This window comes from Ovis aries, chromosome 12 (genome assembly GCF_016772045.2).
Source record: "Ovis aries strain OAR_USU_Benz2616 breed Rambouillet chromosome 12, ARS-UI_Ramb_v3.0, whole genome shotgun sequence".
NCBI lineage: Eukaryota > Metazoa > Chordata > Mammalia > Artiodactyla > Bovidae > Ovis > Ovis aries.
The window spans coordinates 75,422,128-75,434,763 of NC_056065.1; the positions used below are offsets into that span (position 1 = coordinate 75,422,128).

Below are 12,636 nucleotides of genomic sequence, written 5' to 3' on the forward strand. Positions count from 1 at the left end.
AGAGCCCTGCTCTGCAGCAAGAGCAGCCTCTGCGGTGAGAGCCCATGCAATGTAGCGGGAGAGCAGCCCCCGCCACCCTCCACAATTAGGGACAAGCCCGTGCAGCAGCGAGACCCAGCACAGCCAAAAATAAACACAGTTTTTAAAAAACAATAATATATCGAACACAGACTGGCAATTCGTTTCTTACATGATAGTATCCATGTTTTTCATGTCAATGTATGGCAAAACCAATACAGTATTGTAAAGCAAAATAAAGTAAAAATAAAAATTTTAAAAATAAATAAATAAAAATAAAACAATAATATAAATACACTTTAAAAAGACCCAAAATACACGGTGCATTACAAAACTCCATGAATATCCCAAGTCATCATTTAACCACAGGACATACTCTTACACCACAAAGTATTTTCATGTTACAAACATTTGAGGATATTTTTCAGGAGACCATTTGCGAAATGATGGTCTAGGAGTTGTTCTTTATCTGTATGCAAAATTCTACTTGTAAACCTGATGGTTTTTCCTGGAAGAACTCTTTGCAGACCGCTGCTAACATGGATTTGTACTCCCATGTGGCTGGGAGTTCTAGCAGGGAAAGCAGAAAAACTGGCAAGGTTAGCAAGTCGCCTCCCAAATCTGCACTGTATCTTCTTCTTCTTCTTTTTTAAATATTTGGCTGTGTCAGGTCTTGGTCGGCATGCGTTCTCTGGCTGTGGTACTCTGGCTCGGTAGTTGTGGCACACCAGACTATTTGCTCTGGGGCATGTGGGATCTTAGTCCCCCAACCAGGGATCAAACCTGTGCCCCTGCAGTGAAAGGGTGCAGTCAGCCGTTCAACCATCAGGGAAGTCTCTCTGACTCTCTTAATGGAATTATAAAGTGGGGCAAACTCTTTGGAGGGCAGTTTGGGCATAAACCTCAGATTTTAAAACCACACGTCCTTTGACCTCATTACTTTATTTCTGGAAGACTAATCTACACACGCACTCTTGCAAGTGTAAAAGAATCTGTACAAGGATATTCACAGCCACATTGTCTAGCACAATAAGAAATGGAATCTATATAACTTCTATCAGTAGTCTTATGAGATTTGTTTTATTAACAACCTGTGCCAATGAATGAAGAAACGAGGCACAGAACACCTTAGTATTTGATTTAAGCTGCTTAGTGAGTATCTGGTGGTGTTAGGATTCATATATCACTTTGTCAACAAAGGTCCATCTAGTCAAAGCTATGGTTTTTCCATAGTTATATATGGATGTGAGAGTTGGATCATAAAGAAGGCTGCTGCTGCTGCTGCTAAGTCGCTTCAGTCGTGTCCGACTCTGTGCAACCCCATAGATGGGAGCCCACCAGGCTCCCGCATCCCTGGGATTCTCCAGGCAAGAACACAGGAGTGGGTTGCCATTTCCTTCTGCAATGCATGAAAGCGAAAAGTGAAAGTGAAGTCGCTCAGTCGTGTCCGACTCTTAGCAACCCTATGGACTGCAGCCCACCAGGCTCCTCCGTCCCTGGGATTTGCCAGGCACGAGTACTGGAGTGGGGTGCCATTTAAATGTGGTGATGGAGAAGACACTTATGAGTCCCTGGACTGCAAGGAGATCCAACCAGTCAATCCTAAAGGAAATCAGTCCTGAATATTCATTGGAAGGACTGATGCTGAAGTTGAAGTTCCAATACTTTGGCCACCTGATGCAAAGAGATGACTCACTGGAAAAGATCCCAATGCTGGAAAAGATTGAGGGCAAGAGGAGAAAGGGGTGACAGAGGTTGAGATGGTGGGATGACATCACCCACTCAATGGACATGAGTTTGAGCAAATTCCGGGAGATAGTGAAGGACAGGGAAGACTGGCTTCCATATTCTGGCTCAAAACCCCAAATTATGTGAATTTGGAATATTTATTCTGGTTCTCTGAGCCTCCGTCTCCTCATGGGTAGCCTGGAGAGATAATGCCCAGCATTTATAAATGATACATACAAAATGCTAAGAACTATGTCTAGTATAACTGAATAAATATTAACTTTTAATATTCTTTTATAATTTTATTTAGTTCCAGATTTTCTTAAATGCAATTTCACTGTTCTTGGATAAGCAAAGATATATTATTAATACTTCATTATTTTTTCTTTCAGATGCATGTATCATATCTGAAGATAGAATGAACAAAAATAACATACAGTTAAAACGGAGAAACCCCCCAAACAGATATGCTAAAACAGGGGATTTCATTGAATTTGAGTGTAAAAGTTCACATAAAGAGAGAACACCCATACAATCATTCCGAGTCCTCTGTCAGGAAGGGAAATTTGAATATCCCACATGTGAATGAGACAAGCACAACTCCCCTGGATGTGCCCTTAAAAGTAATCCTACAGGTAGGCTGTTAGTATTTGTTATGTGGTCACTGCTACAATTATTTTCTTTATACTTTCAGGGATGGTTTATCACAGTTTTAATTAGAACTCTGGATTTTCAGAGGTTCTTAAATTTGTCAGTTGAGTAGCCAAGGCTTCTTTCATAGCAGGACCATGCGTATCCCATTCCTGAGTCCCCTCTCCTGTAACACACGCAGAAACATGCCCGCCTTCACCACTTAGTTCCACGCACCCTCTTCTCATTGTCTGAAATTTACTGCTTCGAGGCTTTCTGAGTCAACTTTATTTCAGAGGAAGTGGTGGATAGTCTCTTTCTTTACATTATTATAATTTCACAAAAACACAGACACTGTCACCCCTTATGTTTGTAGCAAGCATTAGTAAGTATTTATAAACCTCTAATGTGACTCTAACCATCCATTAAGCCATACATACGCCTTAAAGGACTGAATATACCACTTCTACAAATAAGTGGAAGACTTTGAAACGTACACAAATCTTAGTGTGGTACTTCTGATACAGTCAAGAGGCAATATACACATACAGAAAAGAAACTCTAATTTTAAATAAGAGTTATTAGGTTACAATATTATGTGTATTGAATTGTCTGGGTGGGCATAAATGGATAAACGAGAAGAAATAAAAATGCTGGCTAAATCAGTCTATGTGGTCTGAGATGAATAGGTTTAAGAAATTAGAATACTTTGAAATTATTTGTATTTCCTATATTTTAACATTATATACTGCTTTTATAGTCAGAAAAGAGTTATCAGACCAAGAAAATAGAAAATGAGAATATAAAGACCCTTTGGGTCATGATGCTGATTTCATGCAACAACTCCATTATTTTTTGATGTACCGTAGTTTGGGAAATACTGAATAAAATGTTTTAGAAATATACTTTGGGTGGTCTTCTATTGTAGACAGCATTTTTTTCCTTCTTTTAAATATTTGTACAAAAGATGACTACTAATACAAGTGAAAATATGGCTTAAAGTCCTCATGACCATGGATTTGACAATGGGTTCTTAGATGACATCAAAAGCACAAGAAAGAAAAGAAAAAAATAGATCAACTGGACTTAGTCAAAATTACAAACATTCATGCTTCAGAGAAAAGGAAAATAAAATGAAAACATAGCAGACAAAATGGGAGAAAATAGTTACAAATCATATATCTGATAACAGGCTTGTATTTAGAATATATAAATAACTCTTACAACTCAAAAGAACAAGACAAATAATCCAATTTAAAAATGAAAACGGGATCTAAATAGATACTTGTCTGAAGAAAATGTATGAATGGCCAATAAGCACACTGAAAGATGTCTGACATCGTTAACCATTTTGTTGTTGTTTAGTTGCTCAGTCATGCCTGACTCTGCGACCCCATCGACTGCAGCATGCCAGGCCTCCCTGTCCATCACCAACTCCCGGAGCTTACTCAAACTCATGTCCATTGAGTCAGCGGTGCCATCCAACCATCTCATCCTCTGTTGTCCCCTTCTCCTCCTGCCCTCAGTCTTTCCCAGCATCAGGGTCTTTTCTAATGAGTTGGCTCTTTGCATCAGCTGACTAAAGTATTAAGTAAATTGAAATAAAAATCATCATGAGATACTACTTCACACAAACTGGGATGGTGATAAAGTCAGATAATAACAGGAGTTCTTAAGGATGCGGAAAATGGAGACCCACAAACACTGCCGAAGGGAATATAAAGCTGTGCACTCAATTTGGAAGACAACCTGGCAGTTTCTGAAGGTTAAACATAGAGTTGCGATGACTCAGCAATCCTCCTAGATATCGATAAATACCTAGGAGAAATGAAAACATGTATCTACACAAACTTGCATGTGAATGTTCCTAGCAGAGTTACTCATAACCCAAAGGTAAAAACAACTGTTTCAAAACTGGGAAAGGAGTATATCAAGCCTGTATCTTGTCACCCTGATTTATATGCAGAGTACATCATGTGAAATGCCAGGCTGGATGAAGCACAAGCTGGAATCAAGATTGCTGGGAGAAATATTAATAAGCTCAGATATGCAGATGACACCAACCTTATGGCAGAAAGCGAAAGGGAACTAAAGAGCCTCCTAAGTGAAAGAAGAGAGTGAAAAAGCTGGCATAAAACTCAACATTCAGAAAACTAAGATCATGGCATCCGGATCACAATAAACTGTGGAAAATTCTGAAAGAGATGGAAATACCAGACCACCTGACCTGCCTCTTGAGAAATCTATATACAGGTCAAGAAGCAACAGTTAGAACTGGACATGGAACAACAGACTGGTTCCAAATAGGAAAAGGAGAACGTCAAGGCTGTATATTGTCACCCTGCTCATTTAACTTCTATGCAGAGTACATCATGAGAAATGCTGGGCTGGAAGAAACACAAGCTGGAATCAAGATTGCTGGGAGAAATATCAATAACCTCAGATATGCAGATGACACCACCCTTATGGCAGAAAGTGAAGAGGAACTAAAAAGCCTCTTAAAGTGAAAGAGGAGAGTGAAAAAGTTGGCTTAAAGCTCAACATTCAGAAAACGAAGATCATGGCATCTGGTCCCATCACTTCATGGGAAATAGATGGGGAAACAGTGGAAATAGTGTCAGACTTTATTTTTGGGGGGCTCCAAAAGCACTGCAGATGGTGATTGCAGCCATGAAATTAAAAGATGCTTACTCCTTGGAAGAAAAGTTATGACCAACATAGATAGCATATTCAAAAGCAGAGACATTATTTTGCCAACAAAGGTCCATCTAGTCAAGGCTATGGTTTTTCCAGTGGTCATGTATGGATGCGAGAGTTGGACTGTGAAGAAAGCTGAGCACCAAAGAATTGATGCTTTTGAACTGTGGTGTTGGAGAAGACTCTTGAGAGTCCCTTGGACTGCAAGGACATCCAACCAGTCCATTCTGAAGGAGATCAGCCCTGGGATTTCTTTTGGAAGGAATGATGCTAAAGCTGAAACTCCAGTACTTTAACCACCTCATGCGAAGAGTTGTCTCATTGGAAAAGACTCTGATGCTGGGAGGGATTGGGGACAGGAGGAGAAGGGGACGACCGAGGATGAGATGGCTGGATGGCATCACTGACTCGATGGACATGAGTCTGAGTGAACTCCGGGAGTTGGTGATTAACATCGAGGCCTGGCATGCTGCGATTCATGGGGTCGCAAAGAGTCGGATACGACTGAGCGACTGAACTGAACTGAACTGAAAATCACTGCAGATGGTGACTGCAGCCTTGAAATTAAAAGATGCTTGCTACTTGGAAGAAAAGCTATGACCAACCTACACAGCATGTTAAAAAACAGAGACATTACTTTGACAACAAAGTTCCATCTAGTCAAAGCTATGGTTTTCCCAGTAGTCATGTATGGATGTGAGAGTTGGACTATAAAGAAAGCTGTGTGCTGAAGAATTGATGCTTTTGAACTGTGGTGTTGGAGAAGACTCTTGAGAGTCCCTTGGACTGCAAGGAGATCCAACCAGTGCATCCTAAAGGAAATCAGACCTGAATATTCATTGAAAGGAGTGATGCTGAAGCTCAAACTCCAATACTTTGGCCACCTAATGCAAAGAACTGACTCATTTGAAAAGACCCTAATGGTGGGAAGGATTGAAGGTAGGAGGAGAAGGGGGCGACAGGATGAGATGGTTGGATGGCATCACTGACTCAATGGACATGAGTTTGAGGAAGCTCTGGGAGTTGGTGATGGACAGAGAAGCCTGGCATGCTGCAACCCATGGGTTTGCAAAGAGTTGGATGCAACTGAGTGACTGAACCGAACTGAAAAACAACCCAGATACTCATTAATATACACAAGAACTAAACAAAAGTTACATCGAAACAATGGAATATTCTGAAGTATTATTACATGTCATATCATGAATGAACGTCAGAAACATGCTAAGTGTCAAAAGCCAGTCACAGAAGACTACGTATTATGTGGCTGCATCTATATGGCATGTCCGGAGTAGACAAATGTAGACAGACACAGGAGACTTGAGGTCGCCTAGGGTTAGAATTGGGGAGGGGCTGATGACTGAAAGCTGAGGCTGATGAATGTTCTAAAATTGATAATGGTGATGATTGCACGACTCTGTGATTATGCCAGGAAACACTGAATTGTACATTTTAAATGGGCTAATTGTATGGTATGTGAACTATACCTCAATAAAGGTATTTTCAAAAATAGTGGTCAATAATTTTAAATCAATGAGAAACACAGGGAATGTAAAAAGCAAAAAACTAAGACAGTATCAAAATCTATGAGGAATTTGTACTAACTCAAAGATTGGTGGTGTTGAATAAAAAAAAAAAAGAAGAACTTGTAAATCACTCTTGCTGTTGAAACAGCTGACCCCTAGGTTAGGAAGAAGCAGGTACTAATAGAAGTTTCATTTCTCCTCCTCAGTATTGAGGGGAACCTTGAACTGGGACTATTACTTAGAATTTTGTAAACAACAAAATACATATTAAAATGTTTTATTCAAAGCATAGGAAAGAGGATTTTAAACTTGGATGTTCTCTCTCAGTTTCTGAGAATTTCTTTCTTTCTTAAACTCTTTTGTGGCACATATTCCAAAGCAAGGTGCTTGGTAAGCAGCGATGCGGTGCTTGCTGGTAAGCTTTGCCGTGCGTGGCTCACTATTCTCTTCCACGAGGCAAAGGAGCCAAAATCAAACATAATAGGAGTAAGGCTGGAAATAGGAGAAAGCCTTTTACAGGTAATCTCAGGTGCTAGGAGTCACAGCCACCTTTCTTGGGGAGGTGAGTAGAATTTCATTCCCTATTCCTTCCAATCTAGTCAGAGGGCTTCAGAGAGACTATTTGGAGGCCGTGATGTTTATTTTTTACACATTATGTCTGATTCAAGACTGAGAGAAGTTGAGGAGGTAAAGAGAAACTGGCAGAGGAAAAGTCTGCGGCCAAGAAGGAGAGAGAAACTGGCGTGAAGCCAGCTTTTTAAAGTACTCGCCTGAAAGGCCCACCTGTAGCCACTCTAGTTAAGAAAAGGAGAGCCAGCAAGATGTGTGTTTTTTCTTGATTTTTATTGGAGTATCGTTGATTTACAATGTTGAGTTAGCTTCAGGTGTGCAGTAAAGTGACTCGCTTATACATACACATCCACCCACTCTCCTGTAGATCCTCGTCCCACGTGGGTCATTGGAGGACGGAGCAGAGGCCCCTGTGCTGCAGAATAGGTCCTTAGTAGTTCTCCATTTTATATATAGTAGTGTGTGTATGTTCCCTGGTGGCTCAGATGGTAAAGAATCTGCCTGCAATGAAGGAGACCCAGATTCTATCCCTGGGTTGGGAAGACCCCCTGGAGGAGGGCATGGCAACCCACTCCAGCATTCTTGCCTGGAGAATCCCATTGACAGAGGAGCCTGGCGGGCTATAGTCCATAGGGTTGCAAAGCGTCAGACACGACTAACTAATACCCACAGTGTGTGTATGTTAATCCCAGTCTCCCCGTTTATCCCTTCCCCCTTGAAACCATAAGTTTGCTTTCTACATCTGTGACTCCATCTGTTTTGAAAATAAGTTCATTTGTACCATTTTCTTTTTAGATTCCATGCATAAGCAATATCATATAATATTTGTCTTCCTCTGACTTCACTCACTTCAACAAAGTCTGGCTCCACCCATGTTGCTGCAAGCTCAATATAAAAAACAAAACAACCCAATCGAAAAAAAAAAAAGAGTGGGGGGGTGGAAGATCTAAATAGACCTTTTTCCAAAGAAGACATACAGATGGCCAAAAAGCACATGAAAAGATGCTCAACATCACTAATTAATAGAGACACACAAATCAAAACTACCATGAGGTCTCACCTCACAGTGGTCAGAATGACCATCATCAAAAAATCTTCTAACAATAAATGCTGGAGGTGGTGTAGAGAGAAGGGAAACTTCCTATACTGTTAGTGGGAATATAAATTGGTGCAGCCACTATGGAAAACGGTATGGAGGTTCTTTAAAAAGAGACAAGCAAAACTACCACATGATTTGGCAGTTCCACTCCTGGGCATGTATCCAGAGAAAAACGCCATCTAGAAGGGCACACGCGCCCTAATGTTCATTGCAGCACTGTTCACAATGGCCAAGACATGGAAGCAACCTAAATGTCCACCAGCAGAAGAGGGGCTAAAACTGTGGTACGTATATGTGTACACAATGGAATGCTACTCAGCCACAAAAAAGAGAGCCAGCAAGGTTTTGAAATGCAAGATGAAACAGGTCCCAAAGTGAAATTGAAGTAATTATCCACAAGTGTATCGCTTCTCCTTTTCTTCTCTGTGTTTCCCAGAGGGGCCCAGGTCCTGGTTGTTGACTTGGATGGAGCCGAGCGTGGGAAGAGCTTGGGGTGACGGAGGGAAGGCTGGCTGGGCCCTTCACCTCCATATCCTCAGCTCCCGAGGACCTGGGGGAGGAAAGGCCAGCTCACTGCGGGCCCAAGCTCAGGTTTTTCATTACTATGTTGAATTGACAGCAAATGGTTTGACCAGATGATCTAATATATGATGTCGTGGATTTTATATTGTATCATCACAAAAGACAGAATTGCTGACAAGAAGCTAGCACTTGAGCTTGAATTAGGATGGTGTACAGTCATGCTTTCCCCCTTCTATTAAGAAAATAAACTGTGTATTAGCATTTGAATGGGATAACCAGTTTCCATTCATGCATTTATCCGCGCTGAGTTCTAAAGGACGGCAAGATGGGAAAGCCTATTTAAAATGCTCCTCACATGCTTTTCACCAGCTTATATTTCATGGCAAGTATACACACAGAGTAGTCGATCAAACTCTTTGATTCAACCATTGTTGAAATGTCAAAATTCAGCAGTTTTTAACATTTTACTGTATCTGCTCTATCAGCTTATCCAGCTATAAAAATTCATGTATGAGTTTACCTTTTTATACTTTCAGTTCAGTTCAGTTCAGTCGCTCAGTTGTGTCCGACTCTGCGACCCCATGAATCACAGCACGCCAGGCCTCCCTGTCCATCACCAACTGCCGGAGTTCACTCAGACTCATGTCCATCGAGTCAGTGATGCCATCCAGCCATCTCATCCTCTGTCGTCCCCTTCTTCTCCTGCCCCCAATCCCTCCCAGCATTAGAGTCTTTTCCAATGAGTCAACTCTTCGCATGAGGTGGCCAAAGTACTGGAGCTTCATACTTTAGCTGAACCAAATCAGATGAAGTTGCTGACATCATGACAAGCCACATCATACTCACCATTTTCAACATATTTGAAAGTCAGAAGAATGGGAATTCTTCCATCACAGGTGGATTGGGTTGTTTTAGCTCAATCCTCTTACTGATAGCAACCATGTGTGTGTCAGTTACTAAGTCGTGTCCGACTCTTTGTGACTCCATGGACTGTAGCCTGCAAGGCTCCTCTGTTCATGGGATTCTCCAGGCAAGAATACTAGAGTGAGTGGTCATTCCCTCCTCCAGAGGATCTTCTCAACCCAGGGATCGGACCCAGGTCTCCTACATTGGCAGGTGGATTCTTTACTATCTGAACCAAAGTGCTGGACATCGATAGCAACTATAAATATTTAATAAAGTATTAAAAGCTGTTGGAAGGCAGTAGTGCACTACCAAGACATTGAGGAATTTCAGGGCCAAGATTTAAGAGAAGGGAAGCACAGGGATTTCATCCCAGCATGCAGGAGGCACTTCCATTCTCACAGGGCTTCCCTGGCGGCTCAGACGGTAGTGTCTGCCTACAATGCAGGAGACCCGGCTTCGGTCCCTGGGTCTGGAAGATCCCCTGGAGAAGGAAATGGCAACCCACTCCAGTATTCTTGCCTGCAGAATCCCATGGACGGAGGAGGCTGGCGGGCTACAGTCCATGGGGTTGCAAAGAGTCAGACACGACTGAATGACTTCACTTTCGTTCTTTCTCCTCTCAGAGCAATCCTTGATTCGGGACTGATGCTAAGAAGACTATGATGACATGCATAGCTATCAGCAGACCCTGGGGTCTGTTAGGAACCTAACAGTGGTTTGCAGAGCCTGCAAGAGAATAGAAAGCTCTAGGGCGTTGAAAAATGAGAGTATGTGAGAAGTAGATACAGACTGTCTAGGGACCCAAATCCACCTCAACACCATCTCAATCCAAACTGGATAAAGGTGATGTGCAGTAGTCAGTGTTTCTAGGCTAGCTGTTAGTTGGGAGGGAACAGAAATAAATTCTCTAGGGGTAAGATGACATCATTCATAACCTTATATTGCACCTAAGTTTTCATCTTGAATGTCCTTTATTCATTAAAAGAAAAGAAAAGAAAAGAAAAGATGTGTGTTTTGGAAGGGGAATAAAATAGATGATAAAACACCTCTTCAACTTCAGCTTCGAATATGCACAAGTAAACTCTAAGAGAGCAACTCTAAACAAAATCCAAACTCACCCCCAACGGAAACCAAGAAGCCAGATACGCTGACACACAGCAGAATGGAAGACAGCAGACCGTTTCTGGATGGGAGAATTCAGTTGAAAGAAGGCAAGGAAGTCAGTTCTCTCAGGCAGTAGACCATTTTTACAGGCTACAGCCTGACAGAACTCATCACTCAGCACTTTGCAATGGAGTGAAGCCTTGGGTTTAAAGAAAAAGTCCACTGACATTCCAGCCACAGGTGCCAGTGAGGTGGGCGAGGGCAGTAATGTCCACTGAGAAAGGGGGCAATGGGGAAATGAGGCTAGAGAGTGCGAAAAGACAGGCCCAACTTTTGGGTGTGATTTCTCTGTAAATCACCAAATGATTCCTGCTGGGCTTTTTGTGGCTGTGCTGGGTCTTCCTTGCCACGTGGCCTTTCTCTAGTTGTGCAGAGTGGGAGCTGCCTTCGTTGCAGTTCCTGGGCTCCTTGTTGCGGATCACGGAATCTAGAGCACGCGGGCTCCAGGGGCTGCAGCTCCTGGGCTTTAGAGCACAGGCTCAGTAGTTGTGGCACCCGGGCTTAGCTGCTCCAAGGCATGTGGGATCCTCTCTGGTCAGGGAATTAACTTGTGTCTCCTGCACTGGCAGGTGGATTCTTTACCACTGAGCCATGAGGGAAGCCCCTCCAAATGACTCTTGAATATCTATGTATTGTGCAAACTCAAAGGAACTCAGATAAGGATCAAAAATAATTGAAATAAGATTTGAGCTGCCACTGCAAAATCAACGCTCAGCCTGAGCCAGGCACGGAGGGATACAAGACAATCCCGTCTCCACAATACAACATTCAGTGAGTCTAGGACACAAGACAAAATTATGTGGCACACAAATAGAGGAACATGGCCAGGCACACTCCCGGAGGTTGTTGAAGAGCAAACATCTGCATGCTGACAGCAAGGCTACAAATCAGGGGGGAGTTCTACTCGAAAGCCGCCTGCGTGTGAGGGAAGCAGAGGGCTGCTGCCTGTCCAGGAGGTCATCACCTACTTTAGAGCAGAGAGGACACACGTGGCATTGAGAGGGCTTGTAGGAAAGTGGCCACAGCGCAGAGAGAGCCTCAGAGAAAGTACCAGTGGAGGGAGACACCGAGTAACCCATGTCCTTAATAACATTGCTAAGATAAACAGAGATGTTCAGTTCAGTACAGCTCAGTTGCTCAGTCGTGTCCTATTCCTTGCAACCCTATGGACTGCAGCACACCAAGCTTCCCTGTCCATCACCAATTCCCGGAGTTCACCCAAACTCATGTCCATTGAGTTGGTGATGCCATCCAGCCATCTCATCCTCTGTTGTCCCCTTCTCCTCCCGCCTTCAATCTTTCCCAGCATCAGGGTATTTTCCAGTGAGTCAGTTCTTTGCATCAGGTGGCCAAAGTATTGGAGTTTGAGCTGCAGCATCAGTCCTTCCGATGAATATTCAGGACTGATCCTTTAGGATGCACTGGTTGTATCTCCTTGCAGTCCAAGGGACTCTCAAGAGTCTTCTCCAACACCACAGTTCAAAAGCATCAGTTCTTTGGCGCTCAGCTTTCTTTATGGTCCAACTCTAACATCCATACAATACTACTGGAAAAATCATACCTTTGACTAGACAGACCTTTCTTGCTAAATTAATGTCTCTGCTTTTTAATATGCTGTGTAGGTTGGTCATAGCTTTTCTTCCAAGGAGTAAGTGTCTTAATTTCATGGCTGCAGTCTCCATCTGCAGTGATTTTGAAGACCAAAAAATAAAGTCTGTTTCCATTGTTTCCCCATCTATTTGCCATGAAGTGATGGGACTGGATGCCATGATCTTA

At 42.5% G+C, this 12,636-nt stretch overlaps 1 protein-coding gene across 3 annotated transcripts in view; it reads left to right on the top strand.

Moving 5' to 3' along the window:
* CFHR5 (complement factor H related 5) overlaps window positions 1–3,281 on the top strand; it is a 28,269-nt gene extending 24,988 nt beyond the window's left edge. For all 3 annotated transcript variants that reach the window (XM_042229283.2, XM_042229285.2, XM_042229284.2), the window contains one exon: window positions 2,139–3,281. In XM_042229283.2, coding sequence (XP_042085217.1) covers window positions 2,139–2,335 — 197 coding nt within the window. In that variant the 3' untranslated portion in view covers window positions 2,336–3,281. The remainder of the gene's footprint in view (window positions 1–2,138) is intronic.
* The last annotated feature ends 9,355 nt before the right edge of the window (window positions 3,282–12,636 follow it).